This window comes from Halichoerus grypus, chromosome 3 (genome assembly GCF_964656455.1).
Source record: "Halichoerus grypus chromosome 3, mHalGry1.hap1.1, whole genome shotgun sequence".
NCBI classification, from domain to species: domain Eukaryota; kingdom Metazoa; phylum Chordata; class Mammalia; order Carnivora; family Phocidae; genus Halichoerus; species Halichoerus grypus.
In genome coordinates this window covers 84,063,239-84,082,544 of record NC_135714.1, presented here as the reverse complement: position 1 = coordinate 84,082,544, position 19,306 = coordinate 84,063,239, and the positions used below count along the sequence as shown (strand labels likewise).

General features: G+C 37.3%; 2 protein-coding genes across 6 annotated transcripts in view; one reads left to right on the top strand and one right to left on the bottom strand.

Moving 5' to 3' along the window:
• The window catches only part of SLC9B2 (solute carrier family 9 member B2), a 58,723-nt gene extending 41,197 nt beyond the window's left edge, over positions 1–17,526 (top strand). For all 5 annotated transcript variants that reach the window (XM_078069020.1, XM_078069017.1, XM_078069019.1 and 2 more), the window contains 4 exons: positions 501–650; positions 9,892–10,000; positions 12,733–12,869; positions 15,605–17,526. In XM_078069020.1, coding sequence (XP_077925146.1) covers positions 501–650; positions 9,892–10,000; positions 12,733–12,869; positions 15,605–15,826 — 618 coding nt within the window. In that variant the 3' untranslated portion in view covers positions 15,827–17,526. The remainder of the gene's footprint in view (positions 1–500; positions 651–9,891; positions 10,001–12,732; positions 12,870–15,604) is intronic.
• The window catches only part of CISD2 (CDGSH iron sulfur domain 2), a 112,765-nt gene continuing 109,110 nt past the window's right edge, over positions 15,652–19,306 (bottom strand). Inside the window, exon 2 of the mRNA XM_078069029.1 lies at positions 15,652–15,770. Within this exon, the coding sequence (XP_077925155.1) occupies positions 15,731–15,770 (40 nt within the window). The 3' untranslated portion in view covers positions 15,652–15,730. The remainder of the gene's footprint in view (positions 15,771–19,306) is intronic.

Sequence of the window (19,306 nt, the reverse complement as noted above, 5' to 3'; positions counted from 1 at the left end):
CCGTTTTCAAGGGTTTAGAAAGAAAAACCAGGAGAGCATCACATTAAAAAGTCAAGAGACTAAAAGTAAGAGATATCACATCTGTAACCTTCCCCAAAACCCTATAACATAACTGCTTTCATGGAGGAGAAAACAAAGCCTGAAGAAGCTAGGTAATGGGAGCACTCCATACACCAGGGGTGAAAAGGAGCTGGATTCTAACTCTGCTCTGCCTGGCTCCAAAACCCATGCACTTTTTTCTGCTGCTGCATTCAGCCCTGTGAAATTTGGCTTTGATAACTGCAGAGGAAGGTAACTAGAGTTTCTGAAAGAGGATCCGGCATCTGTACATGTGCTGACCCTACTTTTATGAAGGAAAAGATAGTAAATGTTACGGTGTTCATTTATGGGCACAGACAGATATTTTTATTTCCCACTAAGTCCTGGATATAGAAAAATCAATCATTAAAAATCAGTTATATGAAATAATAGATCTAATCAACCTTTTTTCTCTCCTCAAGGACAAACTTGTGTGGAAGAGAGCATTCCTTGTTTTGGGGCTGTCCGTGCTAGCTGTGTTCAGCAGTGTGTATTTTGGTTTCCCTGGGTCAGGAGGACTGTGCACGTTGGTCATGTCCTTCCTTGCAGGCTTGAGATGGGCCGGCGAAAAGGTGAATTTCATTCTAAGTTCTTCTACTCATTTAAGTTCTTTCTGATCAGATAAATTTTTTCTTTCCAGAGACTTTTTTTTTTATTATTATGTTATGTTAATCACCATACATGGCATCATTAGTTTTTGATGTAGTGTTCCATGATTCATTGTTTGTGTATAACACCCAGTGCTCCATTCAATATGTGCCCTTTTTAATACCCATCACCAGGCTAACCCATCCCCCCACCCCCTCCCCTCTAGAACCCTCAGTTTGTTTCTCAGAGTCCATAGTCTCTCATGGTTCATCTCCCCCTCCGATTTCCCCCCTTCATTCTTCCCCTCCTGCTATCTTCATCTTTTTTTTTAACATATAATGTATTATTTGTTTCAGAGGTACAGGTCTGTGATTCAACAGGCTTACACAATTCACAGCGCTCACCATAGCACATACCCTCCCCAATGTCTATCACCCAGTCACCCCATCCCTCCCCCTCCCCACCACTCCAGCAACCCTCAGTTTGTTTCCTGAGATTAAGAATTCCTCATATCAGTGAGATCATAGGATACATGTCTTTCTCCAGAGACTTTCTTAATATCAAGTTAATAAATTATTAAATCATACAAGCTATTTTCTATGCATATGTAAATATATGCCCAAGTGTATACACATTCATCCTCTTCCCCCCTTATATACCAATCGATAATTTGATGTCTTTATTTAAAATATATCATGATCATATTTCCACGCTGCCTTCCTTATTCTTTGTAAAGGCTACAGAGTACTGCAGTGTATGCTGTACTATATTTAACCAGTCTCCTACTAACAGATATTTGGATTGTTTCTGCTTTTCTGCTAAGACAAAAACCGTTTCAATAAAATATCCTACATATGCCATATTTCATAAACTCTAAGACATTATCAAGTCTAAGAAGCACCGTTATTTTACATGCCACCAAGAATGAAAAACAGTGCTGCCAATTAAACTATGATATGACATCCTAATTTCAGAAATGAGAAAATGGGGGAAAAAATCAACAAAATATATACTTTGAGTTTATCTAGAGGATAAATTTTTTTATTTTATTTTTTTAAAGATTTTATTTATTTGACAGAGACACAGCGAGAGAGGGAACACAAGCAGGGTGGGTGGGTGAGGGAGAAGCAGGCTTCTGGCAGAGCAGGGAGCCTGATGCGGGCTCGATCCCAGGACCCTGGGATCATGACCCAAGCCGAAGGCAGATGCTTAACCACTGAGCCACACAGATGCCCCTAGAGGATAAATTTCTAGAAATACAATTCTTCTATGAAAGAATATGCACATTGATACTTTTAATAATATCAGTTTACCCTTTTAAAAGACTGCACCAATTTATATTCTCACCAATAGTATATGAAAATGATCTTTTTCTTTTTTTAAATTTATTTTTTCATTTAAATTCAGTTAATTAACATATAGTGTATTATTAGTTTCAGAGTTAGAGTTCAGTGATTCATCAGTGTTATATAATACCCAGTGCTCATTACATCAGGTGCCCTCCTTAATGCCCATCACCCAGTTACCCCATCCCCCCCCACCAGCTCTCCTCCTGCAACCCTCAGTTTGTTCCCTATAGTTAAGAGTCTCTTATGGTTTGTCTCCCTCTCTGATTAGTCTTGTTTTATTTTTCCCTCTCTTTCCCTATGATCCTCTGATTTCTTTCTTAAATTCCACATATGAGTGGGGTCATATGAGAATTGTCTTTCTCTAATTGCCTTAATTCACTTAACATAATACCCTCTAGTTCCATTCATGTCATTGCAGATGACAAGATTTCATTCTTTTTGATGGATGTGAAATATATAAATATATATACCACAGATGAATGGATAAAGACTTATCCATTCATCTGTCGATGAACATCTGAGCTCTTTCCATAGTTTGGCTATTGTGGACATTGCTGCTATAAACATTGGGGTGCATGTGCCCCTTCGGATCACTACATTTGTATCTTTGGGGTAAATACCCAGTAGTGCAATTGCTGGGTCATAGGGCAGCTCTATTTTCAACTTTTTGAGGAACCTCCATACTGTTTTCCAGAGTGGCTGCCCGGCTTGCATTCCCACCAACAGCGTAAGAGGGTTCCCCTTTCTCTGCATCCTCTCCAACATCTGTCATTTCCTGACTTGTTAATTTTAGCCATTCTGACTGGTGTGAGATGGTATCTCATTGTGGTTTTGATTAGTATTTCCCTGATGCCAAGTGATGTTGAGCACTTTTTCATGTGTCCGTTGGCCATTTGGATGTCTTCTTTGGAGAGGTGTCTGTTCATGTCTTCTCCCCATTTCTTGATGGGATTAGTTGTTCTTTGGATGTTGAGTTTGATTAGTTCTTTATAGATTTTGGATACTAGCTCTTTATCTGATATGTCATTTGCAAATATCTTCTCCCATTCTGTCAGTTGTCTTTTGGTTTTGTTGACTGTTTCCTTTGCTGTGCAGAAGCTTTTTATCTTGATGAAGTCCCAATAGTTCATTTTTGCCCTTGCTTCCCTTGCCTTTGGAGATGTGTCTAGCAAGAAATTGCAATGGCTGAGGTCACAGAGGTTGCTGCCTATTCTTCTCTAGGATATTGATGGATTCCTGTCTCACATTTAGGTCTTTCATCCATTTTGAGTCTATTTTTGTATATGGTGTAAGAAAATGGTCCAGTTTCATTCTTCTGCATGTGGCTGTCCAATTTTCCCAACACCATTTGTTGAAGAGACTGTCTTTTTTCCATTGGATACTTTTTCCTGCTTTGTCAAAGATTAGTTGACCATAGAGTTGAGGGTCCATTTATGCGTTCTCTATTCTGTTCCATTGATCTATGTGTCTGTTTTTGTGCCAGTACCATACTGTCTTGATGATTACAGCTTTGTAATGGAGCTTGAAGTCCAGAATTGTGATGCCCCAAGATATGGTTTTCTTTTTCAAAATTCCTTTGGCTATTCAGGGTCTTTTCTGGTCCCATACAGATTTTAGGATTATTTGTTCCAGCTCTGAAAAAAAGCTGATGGTATTTTCATAGGGATTGCTTTGAATGTATAGACTGCTCTAGGTAGCATAGACATTTTCACAATATTTGTTCTTCCAATCCATGAGCATGGAATGTTTTTCCATTTCTTTGTGTCTTCCTCAGTTTCTTTCATGAGTGTCCTGTAGTGTTCAGAGTACAGATCCTTTGCCTTTTTGGTTAGGTTTATTCCTAGGTATCTTATGGTTTTTGGTGCAATTGTAAATGGGATTAACTCCTTAATTTCTCTTTCTTCTGTTTCATTATTGGTGTATAGAGATGCAACATATTTCTGTGTGTTGATTTTTATACCTGGCCACTTTGCTGAATTCCTGTATGAGTTCTAGCAATTTGGGGGACTCCAAGTCTTTTGAGTTTTCCACATAGCATATCATGTCTTCCGCAAAGAGTGAGAGTTTGACTTCTTCGCCAATTCATATGCCTTTTACTTCTTTTTGTTGTCTGATTGCTGAGGCCAGGACTTCTAGTACTATGTTGAACAACAGTGGTGATAGTGGACATCCTTATGGTGTTCCTGACGTTAGGGGAAAAGTTCTCAGTTTTTCCGCATTGAGAATGATATTTGCTGTGGGCTTTTCATAGATGGGGCTTTTACGATACTGAAGTAGGGATCCCTACACTGTGAAGAGTGTTAATCAAGAAAGGATGCTGTACTTTGTCAAATGCTTTTTCTGGATCTATTGATTGGATCATATGGTTCTTGTCCTTTCTTTTATTAATGTAGTGTATCACACTGATTGATTAGCAGATGTTGTACTACCCTTGCAGCCCAGGAATAAATCCCACTTGGTCATGGTTCTTTCTGTGATTCCAGGGATCCTGAGACCACACCATCCCACTTAGGATTCCACCCCGCTTCACCACCTGAGCACCTTTCAGGTGGGGACGTCCCTCACTGCGGCAGACTTCTAAAAGTTCTGATTTTGTGCTCCATGCTATATCACTTTCCTATAGACAGCTTATGGAGGCTCCCTCCCCCTGGGGTTTATCTTCCCATATATCGCCTCAGATTCACTTCTCCGCACCTCCTACCTTGCAGAAAGTGGTCGCTTTTCCATTTGTAGAATTGTAGCAATTCTTTACTTAGATCTCCAGTTGAGTTCACAGGTGTTCAGGATGATTTGATAACTATCTATCTGAACTCCTGGGACCAGACAAAACTAAGGTCTCCTACTCCTCCGCCATCTTCCTCCTATCTCCCAGGGGTCTGTTTTTCTGGAGAAATCATTAAAAATCAGATATTTTGCTAACCTGATAGGTGAAAAATGTATCTCATTATTGATCTGATTTGTATTTCTTTATGAGAGAAGCTAATCATCTTTTCCTAAGCTTACTAACCAGTTTGTGTCCATTTTTAAAAGATTGTTTTGGTTTTTCTTACTGATTTTCAAGATTATTAAGATTATTTCTCCATATATATTATGGAGATTAGCTGGTGGCCATTCACTAATTTTAATTTCAAGTACGTTTTTATAGATTTGAACTTGACAGGAACAAATACTATTCTTCTATTTAATGAAGAAATTAGATGTAGCTGACCTAACTAAATGCAGATATATCATTTTGGACAACCTGGAAACAACTATTCAAAATGATTAAGCTTAAAATAATGCCATATAGAAAAATAAGTGAGGGTTATAAAGCTTGAAGTTAGGTACATAATCAAATTCATGTGAGTGAATCTCTGTAGAGGTATACTAGAGACAGAATTTCCTAGTGAGCAAAGAACACTCAGACAGGAGGCTCTCACTCTGTAAGGATGTGATTACAAAGTTAGGACAAGTATAACTGAATCGTCTTGCTTCCGAGGAGAGACGGATGGTAGGGACTGCCTGGAGCATTGTCTAGAGAAGGGTATTGAGGCCATGGGAAAGTGAGCGGAGATGGATTGGGCTTCGAAGGAAAGGAGAAAGTCCACATAAGAGTGAAATCATATGGTATTTGTCTCTGACTGATTACCTAGCTTAGCATAGTATTCTGTAGCTCCATCCATGTCATTGCAAATGGCAAGATTTCATTATTTTTCATGGCTGAGTATTATTACCTCTTCTTTATCCCTTCATCAGTCAGTGGACATTTGGGATCTTTCCATAATTTGGCTATTGTTGATAATGCTGCTGTAAACATCGGGGTACATGTATCCCTTCCATTCAGTATTTTTGTATCCTTTGAGTAAACACCCAGTAGTGCAACTGCTGGATCATAGGGTAGTTCTATTTTTAACTTTTTGAGGAACCTCCATACTGTTCTCCAGAGTGGCTGTACCAGCTTGCATTCCCACCAACAGTGTAAGAGTGTTCCCCTTCCCCACATCCTTGCCAACACCTGTTATTTCATGTTTTGTTAATTTTAGCCATTCTGACAGGTGTGAGGTGATAATCTCATTGTAGTTTTGATTTGTATTTTCCTGATGATCAGTGACATTGAGCATCTTTTCATGTGTCTCTTAGCCATCTGTATGTCTTCTTTGGAAAAATGTCTGTTCCTGTCTTCTGCCCATTTTTTAATACATTTTTATTGCCAATCTGTATGGTTCTGTGCTAGGCACTAAGTGATATTCTCATTTATTTTCAAATACACACAAAAAAACTTTAAAAAGTATTACCATTTCCATTTTATAGAGACTATAAATCAGAAAGGCATAAATAACATGTCCAAGGTCACAAAATTAGACAGTTGCCCTGGGATTTAAGCTCAGGTTTACCTGACTCCAGCGTGTACTACTCTGTAACACAACTGTGGCATTATTGTGCAGGGCACATTTTTGTATTTTGACATCTATTTGAATAACACATACCAAATGTATTAAAAAACATATTGTTATGCTTTGCAATTTAAAATTAATTCTCTAAATTCATAAATGATAGGATAAAAAACAAATAATGAAAAGGAGCCATAGCATTTGGGATAGAGCATAAAAGAGTAGTTTTAGCCACAGGGAAATCAAGGGGGAGGCTAATGCCTATAGCAAGAGCGCATCAGCTATGGGCCCAGAAAGACAAAGCAGGGAAAGGGAAACTTTGATGAGCTCCAGTCACATTACTCTTCTGAAAACTGTAATATGGGTTATAGAGAAAAGATTGTTATAAGCCAAAATACAGTGTCTGTTCGTCTGCAGTTGTCATAATTTTGCCAGGTTTGCCTGCAGCCCAGCTGATTATATAGATCAGTGTAATCCCACAACCCAGTAAAAGACCTGGGAACATTTTTTTTTCATATTTACCTCAAATACACTCACTTTTTGAAAGCCTCTGTCATGTTTTTTTTTTCCCACCTATTTTCAAATACAGTGCTGCTTCTGATGACCTTTGTAGTTGTGGGATGGTTTTTCTGACGTATTTTGAATCTCCTGAATCTTGAAATTCTCTTCTCTCTGAGAAGGGAAGTATCAGCTTAAATAGATATTGAAGTCATGATAAAAACCTCTGCTTCTGCTAATTTTCTTCTTTTGCGTATCCTTGAAAGTGATTTATGTTTTTGAAGATTCTTACTACTAGAGCAAAGTGATGTGTAAAGTAGCCTTAACATTCAGTGCAGTGTGGACAACAGTCTTCATTCCCCTGGTCTCTTTTACACTTAGCCTATTCGATGACTCCATTTTCTTTATAAGCACATTCATTTTAGTTTTGAAGTTATGAAAAAGCATTAAGAAGATACATTTTGACTCATCTCCCATTTTTAAGTTTTACAGTGTATACACCCATGTCTGATATTCAAATAGTCTGAAGTGTTACAATCATAAAACAAGTGGTGGCCTTTGTCTACAGTTTAGAAATAAAAACAATTTGATAGGGAAAACTTTTTAGGCCATCTGCTTTTATTGGAGTTCTGAGTATTTTTGAGGCCTTCCCTTAAATAATTAGTCATGGCAACAAAAGGCTAAGTAACCTAAGATTAATAGAGTCAATTTGTGTTCTTCACTAACATGGATACCAACTAAAGTCTGAGCTTTAGTTATGGTATACTCTAAAAACTAAATTAAAAAGTAAAGATATGTGAAAAGGTGGTAACTGGACCCCAGTTTTGGTAGAACTAGTCATTGTCACGAAATGATAAAGGATCTTGGATGTTATCTAATATAAACCTCTCATTTTACAGATGAGAAAAAAAAAGGTTCTGAGAGATAAGTGGTTTGCATTTAACAGGTGGCAGAATTTGAACCTAAGTCATTATCTGATTCCTTATGATATGAAAACATAACTCTTTGCATGATATAAGAATAGAACTATGTAAGTAAATCAACCAACTCCCTCACATTTGCATTCTGCCTTTCAACATTTTTAAGCCAAGAAGAAATAGAATCCTCACCCTAATAAACATACCAGAATTAATAAAAAAATAAAGAAAATAAAGATACAATATAATCCTCTTTTGTTAAACTGCTGAAAATAGATATGGAAAACCAGATCCTCAAAGATGTGTAACTATAAGGGCAAAAGTGCTGTCCAAAAATATAAATTCTTATTAGTTGATTGAAAAAATCTGTTCAGTATAAATTTTTAGAGCCTGTAATGGGTACTGCTAAATTGCCCTCCAAAAAAAGCATATCAATTTGTTCTACCAATTAGAGTTTCTTACATCCCAGATACTTGACATTATAAAAATGTTTTAGTATTTTTTCTAATATGGTGCCCCCCCCAAATGTGGCATATCATTTTAATTTGTGTTTCACTGATTACTGAATTTTAGCATCTTATATTTTTTGGCCATTTGTGTTTCTTCCACTGTGAATTACTTGTATGTATGCATTTCCCATTTTTCTATTAGGTTCTATGTCTTTTTCTTATTGCTTGGATATTGCTCCTTATTCTGTCACACACAGTGCAGATGTTTTCTCCTGGTTTGTCATCTTGTTGTTCTTTGTTTGCTTATGGTTTCTTTTGCCACACAACATTCTAGTTTTGCTATAGTCAATTGTGTCCATCTTTTTTTTAGGGTTTTTGCAAAATGTGTTATAAAGTTAGTACTTACATCAGTTAGGATCTTATCAGGAAAGGGAAATTACAGAGTAACTGGAATAGGGAAAGTTTGTTATTAACCATACCAGGGGTCAGATAACAAGGGATTGGCTTCTGAGAGGTAAAAGATCCCTGGCGAATATAGGAATAGCAGCTATAAACAACTAGGGCTGAGATTGAGCCATCTCCTTATACTACCCCACTCCACCCCATCTACTCCCACCCCCAGCCCTCAGAATCCAGATCTTGGTAGAGAGCCTTTGTTCACTGAATGGTAGAGAAGACACCCTTGGTGTCCTGTTTGGACAATTTGCTGGAAATCTAAACTCCAAATTTGCAGGAAATACACCCTCTAGGCTACATGGGGAGGTATTTTGCCCAAGGGAGTTGGCTATGAAACTCCCTTGCAGTAAGCTAGGGGTGCGGGCTGCCATGCACCATAGGAGCCCAGGACTGTAGAAGCCACCTGTGTACTAAAGAAACCCAAGTGTGCTATAGGATCCTGCTGGGGGAGCCCTGGAAAGCAGGAAGAGCATCTTCCTTGTAATATTTCTTCAGCACCCTTTACTGACAAAATTTTAAATTATGCCAGGTAGCAAAAGAGAAATATTTAAAGGGCTCAGCTTCATTTTCTGCAGAGCAACAATGAAATGTGGATTTGGAGCCAAGTGGTAATAAATTAATAAGCACAGCCCTTTACTATACCTGAATTATATTTTTGTGCATGATTTGAGACAAACTTAAACTGTTTTATATAAAGATAAAATTGGAAACAACTTAAAGGGCCATCAATAAAGAAATGATTGAATAAAATGATAATTCCATACCACAGATTACTATATAGCAATAATTAGATGTATATATAGATATGTTTACTATGATAAGATCTCTGAATGATATTGCTGAATAAAAATTAACACAAAATTTTAAACTATAAAATAATACCTAAGTATTACATATATGCACACACATCATATATTCAGAAGTAGAAGTCCTCCTAAGATTATTTTATTAGACTCTTTATAATTAACATCTATTTGCAAACCAACTCTAAAGCACCTCATATAATGACTGTGTTAGAAATATCTTTATATAATTTTTTGTTCTATTTTAGCTAACCTCTTATTTATAGATGTCAGAAAAATAAAGCCTATCTCAGGTCAAATTGACTCAAATTAGTAAAATTCTTAGAACTTGTAACTTCATGTAATAAAAATCTGTGAGGGGGGTGTGTGTGTGTTTCTTTCAGGCAGAGGTTGAAAAAATTATTGCCGGTGCCTGGTATATCTTCCAGCCCCTTCTCTTTGGACTGATTGGAGCAGAAGTATCTATTGCATCTCTCAGGCCAGAAACTGTAGGTAAGAATTACAAATAGTACATTTGCTAAAATCAACTTTTATATTCAGTGGAATACCTTTAGTAGGTATAGTTATTGTCACAATTATATAAAAAAGTTAATAATAATCCAAGTCTCTTAGAGTAGTTGGCCAGAAAATAATACTTGTCAATCTCAGGCATAAATTTTATACCTTTAATATTATTCCTTGTAAAGAAAAGTAACACTGCTAACTACTATCCAGAAGATGCAGGTCTTAAAATTTTTTTTTCCAAGGGCAAAAATGTTCAATTAGCCTTGTTCTGATCAAGGCCCAGAATTGTACAGGTAACTCATCAGTTCTATAATATACACCCATGGAACACAAATGTTTGTTTGTTCATTCATTCATTTATTCATACATTCAAAAGCCATCGTATTAAAACTTTTGATTTCATAACACTGCACTTAAAAATTTACTTGTGCACCTTTACTCGTTATTTCCTCCATTCCACTCATTCTATATTTCTCCATCTTTACTGGGAATCCCATCTCCTGCTACCTCCTTCTGGACCTCACACATAGATTCTTCCCCTATGCTCATGTATCTTCAGATTTCCATGTCACAGTTTTCTCCTCTTCGGAATTTAAACAAATTCTAATTTCTCCTGTCTTAAAATTAATCTTTCCATTCCAATACATGCTACAACGTGGATGAACCTGGAGGACATTTGTCACCAAAAGGCAAATACTGTGTGATTCCACGTATATGAGGTATCCAGGTAGTCAAATCATAGAAACAGAAAGTAGAAGGGTGGTTGCCAGGACCTCGGGGGAGGGGGAAATGAAGTGTTGTTTAATGGGTCAGTTTTGCAAGATGAAAAAATCCTGCAGACTGGTTGCACAAAAATGTGAATGTTCAACTTAATTCTACTGAGCTGCACACTTAAAAATGGTTAAGACTGTAAATTGTGTTATGCATATTTTACCACAATTTATATATATAAAATCTCCTTTTTCCACTTAACTTGCCCCCCCGCCAACCTACCACACTTCGTTTTTACTCCTCTTTTCGAACTTTTCCAAAGAGGTAATTATAGAGGTAATTTTCCGTTTCAACTCTCACTCTCTTCTTCAATACATTTCAGCCCAGCTTCTGCCCATCACACAACCGACCCTGCTTTCACCAAGGTTATATTGCTAAATGAACTGGATACTTATCAGTCTTTTTTTTTCCTTGATCACTCAGCAGCATTTGATGCTATTGACCTCTTTAAAACACATTTTACATTGAATTCTGAAACTTCATATTTTTCAGTGCATTCTGAGTCCTCACACTACGTGTGGCTTAAATGCTGCTCTTCATCAAAGTTCTTCCAAAGCCTTCTACACGTCTCACTCTATGTCATTTTTCTGAGCTCAACTACATTCAGTAGCTTTGATTATAAACTACATAATTCCAAAATTTTTATCTCTAAATCAGTGTATCTGATTGCTGATTGGACATCACCACTTGTAAGTCTCACAAAACTTCAAACTCGGTATGTTCAAAACTTCTAAATCATCTTCTCCCCAAACCTTCAATGCTCCCTCCTGGGAATGGTATCATCTCTTTTGTTTCTTGTACTTCAGGCAACAGGTACTTTGAAAACCTACCAACCTGGGAGCAATATCCTTCAATAAAAAGCCACAACACCTTTCTGTAAAGAAGCCATATTGCAGATTCACAATAAATCCTCCAGCAATGTCTGATGTTTTACTAGCCTTTTGAACTTGAGAAAGTCATTTATCCTTTCTAAACTTCATTTTCTTCAACTGTAAAATAAGAAAAATTACCCCACAGATTGTAAGGATTAGGTAATGAATGCACTTAAAGCTTAATACAGAACCTGGTGCACAGTAAACACTTAACAAATGTTACTTTTTAGAAAATCATCCTACTACATAGCAGTCACTTTAGCTGTGCCTTTCTCAGGTGCAGTAGCCTAGTCACAGTCCTTATTGTGCAAATCAAGATGAACTTATCCTTATCAGCAAAGGATTCTAAAGGACGGAATGAAGTAGCTGTACATGTCAACCTGGGCTAATGGGCAGTCAGTGTATATACCAATATGGTGAAACAGGTGTAGACTGCTAGTGTCTATTCTGATTGGTAGTGCCCAGCCAGCTTTGTTCTGATTGGCTGATTGCTTCTATACAGTCTAATAAATATTTTTAATGTCACCTCTGGTTTATACTCTGTAAACAATTCTGTAAAATATTAACTTTTTCCTCTTCTGTGATCTCTTACCAGGATGTTTATACTGTACTTACTTTATAGTATATTAATTCATTGTTAAAGTTTCTGTTTTCCTCTGACTTTGAGGTTCATAGAGGCAAACAAAGTCTATACATTATACATTTTTGTATACCCAATACCTAGTCCAAATCCTGTAATGCATAGTTATCATTTAATAAATTCGTGTTGAATAAACACATGGAAGAAAGTTTGGTTCTTGCTATAAAGCATAAGAGGAATAACATTCATATCTCCTTTATAATATATATCAAATATGTTTAATTTCTGGTTTAATCTAGGAAAAATGCCTTCTTTTAAACAAATGGTTTGATCCTTATTATTGATGTTTTGATAAATTATTCCTAACCATTTTTGTCTTCTTAATTTTTTAATATATTTAGATAATTGCAGTTGGTAGTATTTTGAATCAGTAACCATGAGATTTCAGTTTCTCCCCCAGTACTTTATTATGTCTAAAAATTAAGTATTTCTTACAGGCCTTTGTGTTGCCATCCTGGGCATTGCAGTATTGATACGAATTTTGACTACATTTCTGTTGGTGTGTTTTGCTGGTTTTAACATCAAGGAAAAGATATTTATTTCTTTTGCATGGCTTCCGAAGGCCACAGTCCAGGTAATGATGGATAGGATGCTTAGCATTTTAACTCCTATTTCTATATGATACCTTGAAATTTTAAATAAGACAACTTATTCAAATTTGGTGAAAAAATGTAATCGAAGTTTGATTTATGAAAAGGGCTTATACTAATCTATTCTTTAAAAGTTTTATTTTGGGGCACCTGGGTGGCTCAGTTGGTTAAGCGACTGCCTTTGGCTCATGTCATGATCCTGGGGGCCTGGGATTGAGTCCTACATCGGGCTCCCCCTGCTCTGTGGGGAGCCTGCTTCTCCCTCTCCCTCTGCTTGCCACTCCCCCTACTTGTGCTCTCTCTCTCTGTCAAATAAATAAATAAACTCTTTAAAAAAAAAGTTTTATTTTGGGTATATTGATTTCCTAAATATGATGGCTCATTTAAATTTATCTAGATTACCAGCTTTATTTAAATCAACTAAAAATCCAATAAATCCCTATGCTAACTAGAAAGCAGTAGTCACAGGAAGAAAGAGTTTGAATTTTTATCAGTCAGAGCCCTCTAAATCACCCAGAAAGATAGTTGTTAACCCTTTTCATTTCAATATCTTCCAAGAAGAGAGTGAAACAGAAATAGCATGACCCATCTTAGTATTTGGAAATACTTCAGTGTCAACATGATTGATGATCAGTTATGCTTGACCACCGTCTTTATATATAAAAGAGAAAAATTTATTGAAAAACAACTGAGAAAATGCTTTATTGATTTCCTAGATTATTGGTTGGTAGTAAATTTTTCAAACTAGCTGAACCTTCTGTCAAATGTATCAATCACATGACACAAAAATTGTGCACTGTAATGAATAAGGCATGAGCAGATAGGTGCTTAAAAGTATATGTATTTGGTAGAATTTAATTACTAATTAAATTAGAATGGTATAGATTATTATTTGTTGCAAATGTAATATATTTCTGATTATGTTCTTTATTTTCAAAATAATTATAGCAAACAAGATTAGACTGTCTCCTCTCTGGTTATTTTGCAATTGTTTAAACATGGAAATTTCTGTTTCATGAAGTAAAAATCAGATGTTCTTTTTTTTTTTTTTCTTTTTAGATTTATTTATTTGACAGAGAGAGTGCATGCAAGCGGGGCTGGGGCAGAGGGAGAGAATCTTACTCAGGGCTCAATCTCACGACCCTGAGATCATGACCTAAGCCAAAATCAAGAGGCGGATTCTTAACCAACTAAGTCACCCGGATGTCTCAAAAATCAGATGTTCTAAATTTAAGAAGCTTTGGGGGATATGTATACTCTATAACCAAATGCCAGATTTTGTGTGGCTGTGGGCTTCAGCATTATTCCAGAGAAGTTTTATTTCCATCAGACTTTCAAAGAAGTCTGAGACATAATGGATAAAAATACCGTGAAGTTAGTAGTACAATAAGTGGAATAGTTTCTCCCTAGGAGTGTCTACAGCTTCCTCACTACCTCTGGTAACTTTAGTGGGTAAATACCAAAATAATCACTCTAGAGACTTTGGTATGAAGGATGTGTTCCTAAACATTAAAATTTGAAAGATGGCACTCTGCTGCTACCAAAGCCAATTTAAAATAAGGAAACATTATCAAGAACATGTTGAATAATGCATGTTCATCTAGTTGTAAAGACGGCTGAAAAGCTCTCCATTTGTATAGTAATGTGACCAGCTGAAACTCAAGAGTTCTATAATAGAAGAGTATATTCAGATATTTATGGGCAATTAGTAGTCTCTGCCATGTGTCTCATGCACACTGATATTTTCTCTTCTGTCTCACTGTCCTAGAGGCTAACGTTGTTGTGTTCTATGGACTAAGGGAATAACCAGATTGTTTAATATGTTATTTTCCCATGTACATTAATGTTGCATTTTGCCTGTAAAAGAAAATAAAAACTTTCATGAAACTTCCCAAAAGATAAATCTTAAATAAAACATTTTACCAACTCCTGAGACAAAACTTAACCAAATACCTAATAAGATTAACTTCAGGTTTTGAAGGTGCTTCGCATTTTCAAGTTTCATGATGTTTAACAGTTAGGCTCTAAAAGCAGTACATATTCTTATGTGGTTTCTTTTTTCATTTAAAACTTCACCACCTTCCAGTATCACTGCATTTTTTTCATCTTGTTTTTTCTTACTTTGAAATTACTAAAGATAAAAGAATGAGATGACCAGTAACTTTCATCTTTACTCAGGGGAAATTTAGTATATGGGCTCATGTTCTAGTTAATTAATATCATGTGTTGAATTTGCCTTGTGTTTTGAAATATATTTGCGTGATATTTTTGGAACCTTACCTTATACAAATAGGTACATATGAATCATTATTCCTTCCCCAAGCAAGGGCAGGGAGAATTTTCAGACAACCAAAATTCACTGCAGTATACTTTGAAAGAAGGCTAATAGAACTTTCTTTTTTTTTTTAAAGACTTTTTATTTATTTATTTGACAGAGAGACACACAGCGAGAGAGGGAACACAAGCAGGGGGAGTGGGAGAGGGAGAAGCCGGCCACCCGCTGAGCAGGGAGCCCGATGCAGGGCTCAATCCCAGGACCCTGGGATCACGACCTGAGCCGAAGGCGACGCTTAACGACTGAGCCACCCAGGCACCCCCTAAAAGAACTTTCTTAGCTGAGCAAAAAAAACAAGCAATTTGTTTTTGCAAATGACAAAATAATTCACCTTTTCTCTATGCAATTATCTTATGTTTCCAATGTTACCTTAAACTTTTATAGGCTGCCATAGGATCTGTGGCTTTGGACACGGCAAGATCACATGGAGAGAAACAGTTAGAAGAATACGGAATGGATGTGTTGACAGTGGCATTTTTGTCCATCCTCATCACAGCCCCAATTGGAAGTCTACTCATTGGTTTGCTGGGTCCCAGGCTTCTCCAGAAAGCTAAACATCAAAATAAAGATGAAGAAGTTCAGGAAGAGACCTCTATACAAGTTTAGAGGTGAAAAGAGACAATGCTGAATATAATGATTAGAAAACTTTTACCAACTAGCAGAGGCTACGTTATCTAGATGCATACTGAGATATGTGATGTTCAAACTTTAAATGTAATAGAACCAAAAGTGTGGCTATGTCTTGAAAGAGCATTTTTAACCATTATCCTTTTCATGTGGGTGGTAATATTCTACATCTCCAACCTGATTTTTCGACCTTTTTTTGTTTGTTTGTTTGTTTCAAATACCTCTTCATTATGTATCTTAAATTGTTCGGTAAAATGTACTACCACAATTTAAAATTAACATGGAAAAGATCAAATTCAGTATCCTGTTCTACTAGCCAACAGTTTGTTCTAACATACTGCTATGGTCATAGTTTCATGATTCATGGTCACCTGACCACTCATGCCTTGAAATGTTTTGGGCTCCTCTTTTCTTTTTTATTTTTAAATACCATAATGCAATTCCTCATCAGTTTCTATCTGCACTTTCTGTGCCAATCTGCCTCTTCTCCATTTCTACCTCTCTTGCTACCTTTCTGTGAATTATTGTAACTGATTGGTCCCACCAAAATTCTCAAGTATGCAAAGTGTCTTCATTGGTTCTTCCTCTTGGACCTATCTAGATTATCAAAAGACCTTATCCTCTCTCCTAGGTGGCAACACAGAGTCTCCCATTTTAGCAGCCCATCTGAGTTTGCCTTCCCCTAAGGAGGGCCCTGATTCAGCCCTTTCTTATTTGTTTCTTGTGACCCACGTCTTCAGGGTCTTCCTCTTCTCTAGGTGAGAGATAGCTAATTTTCAAATCAATGCCAATCTCATGAACATAATATTAATTAGAGTAAGGTAAGCTGCTATAATGAAGAAACAAAAAAATAAAGTATTTAAAAGAAAATGGAAATTTATTTCCCTCTCATGAAACTGGCTTCCTAGTTGATGCTGACAGGATTACTCAGCTCATGGGTCTGCTCAGAGACCCATGTCCTTCTCTCTTGAGGCACTGACATGTCTTAAGCCCTAGCTTAAAACATAGGTTAAAGATGAATCTCTCCCATGTCTCCTTTCTAGACTTCAGGAAGAAGTGGAGGGGTGGAATCTGAGGCAAGCAATTTATTCTTGAGGAAGTGATGTGGAATTTGGCCACATCTCTCCTCTTACATTCTACTGGTGATGACCACACCCAGCTCTGAGAAGGTGTGAAAATATTGCCTCCCACTAAGCATTCATTGATGAGATACCTAGGAGGAAGGAAAGATCAGATTTGGGAGACAGGGGTACCATTGTATTGAGTGTTACCATCACTTAGTAACAGGCTTTCTAAAGATAGTAACTTAAACTGAAAGAGTGATTTCTGTGGCAAGAATTTCAAACATTGTAGCATGCCTGCAGAGAAGATAGTAGAAGAAAGGCTTATCTGCATGTGTCACATTTTATCCCACTTATTCAATAGACCATCTCTGCTTTTGTGTATCACCTTTAAGTTCTACTTAATTCTAGGTCAACTCCTGCCTAGTTGCTAGAATAATCATGTTTGAATATAGTTCACAGCTTTTCTCATGGTGTATGTATACCTGAAGCATTTATTACTTACTTGTCATATCCCATCTAAACTCTTTAACCCAGAATCCAAAGTTCAGTCTAATCTTGAAGTAGATATTAAATATGTGTTAAATGAATAGATTATAAATATTCTGATCCTACCAAGCTGATCTGCATAAAGCCTATCCATTCCTCTCTTGTCCTTAAACTACTGTTCCAGACCCTTTCTCCATGACTTTCACCTCTGTTCAAAACCAGCTTAATTTTTATAAGGCTAATGTAATATGATGCCATAACAGCTTCATTTTTACATCAGCCTGAATTTGGTTATTCTATGGTCCTGTGTTTTCTTCTAGTTTATACTCTTTATTTGGATTGGATTAATTTACACCAAAATTCAGATGGATATAAATTGGAACTTCATTGGTTAGGTGCACCTTGGTGGTAGCAACATAAACCGAATGCTCATCTGGTCCTCTCCTTTGACAGGCTCTGAAACCAGATTCATTCAACAAATACTTAGTGGAAGATTTGATGACCTAGGCACATCATCAAAACTGTTCCTGTCCTTAAGGCTCTGACAGTCTGATAGAGGAGACAATTAAATAAGAGATTTCAAAATAGTGTAAGTGCTATGATGCAGGAAATATGGGAGTCTAGGGGGCTCATAACAGGAGCACCTACCTAATCCAGGGTTGGTGCAGTTTAGGCACAGCTTCCAGAGAAAGTAGGGTCTTGGCTAGGATGGGGGGGGGAGCGGGTGATTAGGACTTAGACAGCAAAAGGCATGTGACCCAGAAGGGTGCTGCAGTTAATGCCAGGTCCCACATTCTCCAGTAGTTTTTGTCAAAGTAACAAGCATTCAATGCTTGTTAACTTGTACAAAATACAGTTAGTATAAGTAAATGAGAATGTTGTTATAAATAGTCAAGGCCCCAAAGAAGAATGAGAAGTGAAAATTCACAGTGTAGAAATGGTGAAAGAGGCCATTCAGCCACTGCCAATAGCCAGTTCCATTTTGGAGAGCATGCAGCGAGTTCTGTCCTCCCTGTCCTTGGTGGGCAGCCACCAACTAAATCTCTGTAACTGTCCAGTATGGGCCTGTGCAGGGCTCACCATTGAAGTCTCAGGTTTATCACCACATTGTGAGTCACAGCTGTCCACTTGGTTGGTGAACTCAGAGTTAACCTGATACAGATGTTGACTCAGGCCGACCAAACCTACCCCACCCCAACCACAGACAGAAACAATGACTCTACCCCCTGAGTCCCTGTGAAAGGGATCTATGTGCCCATACATACTTCTGCCAGAGCCCTTATAACCCTTTTTTGAGTTTGTTTACATGCTTGTCTCCTATGAAATCAGCTCCTTAGGGGTGAGAACCTTGTCTTGGTCATCTTTGGATCCTCAGTAGTTTGCACAGGGCATGAAACACAGTAGGCATTTAATAAACATTTATCAACGGAATCACTGAGGGGATCTTCTTCCAGTATGGAAAACCACTTGCCACATAACACTTCAGATCTTAGTCTCCTAGCTCTGTCTTTGTCTGCTTGGGCTGCTATAAAAAGTACCATAGACTGAGTGACTTAAACAACAGACATTTATTTTCTCATAGTTCTGAAGGATGGAAGTCCAGCATGAGGGTGCTAGCATAATCAGGTTCTGGTGAGGGCTCTCTTCCTAGGTTGCTTATGGCTTCCTTGCTGCGTCCTCACATGGTAGGGAAAGAGATGAGAATGGGTGGGGGGAGGGGTAATATGTAAGCTCTCTGGCATCTTTTCTTACAAGCACACTAATCCCATCATGAGGGCCCCACCCTCATGACCGCATCTAATCCTAATTACCTCCAAAGGCCCCCATCTCCACATAACATCACACTGGGGATTAGGGCTTCAACATATGAAACAGTCCATTGCAAGGGTGTCATACTTCAAGGACATTG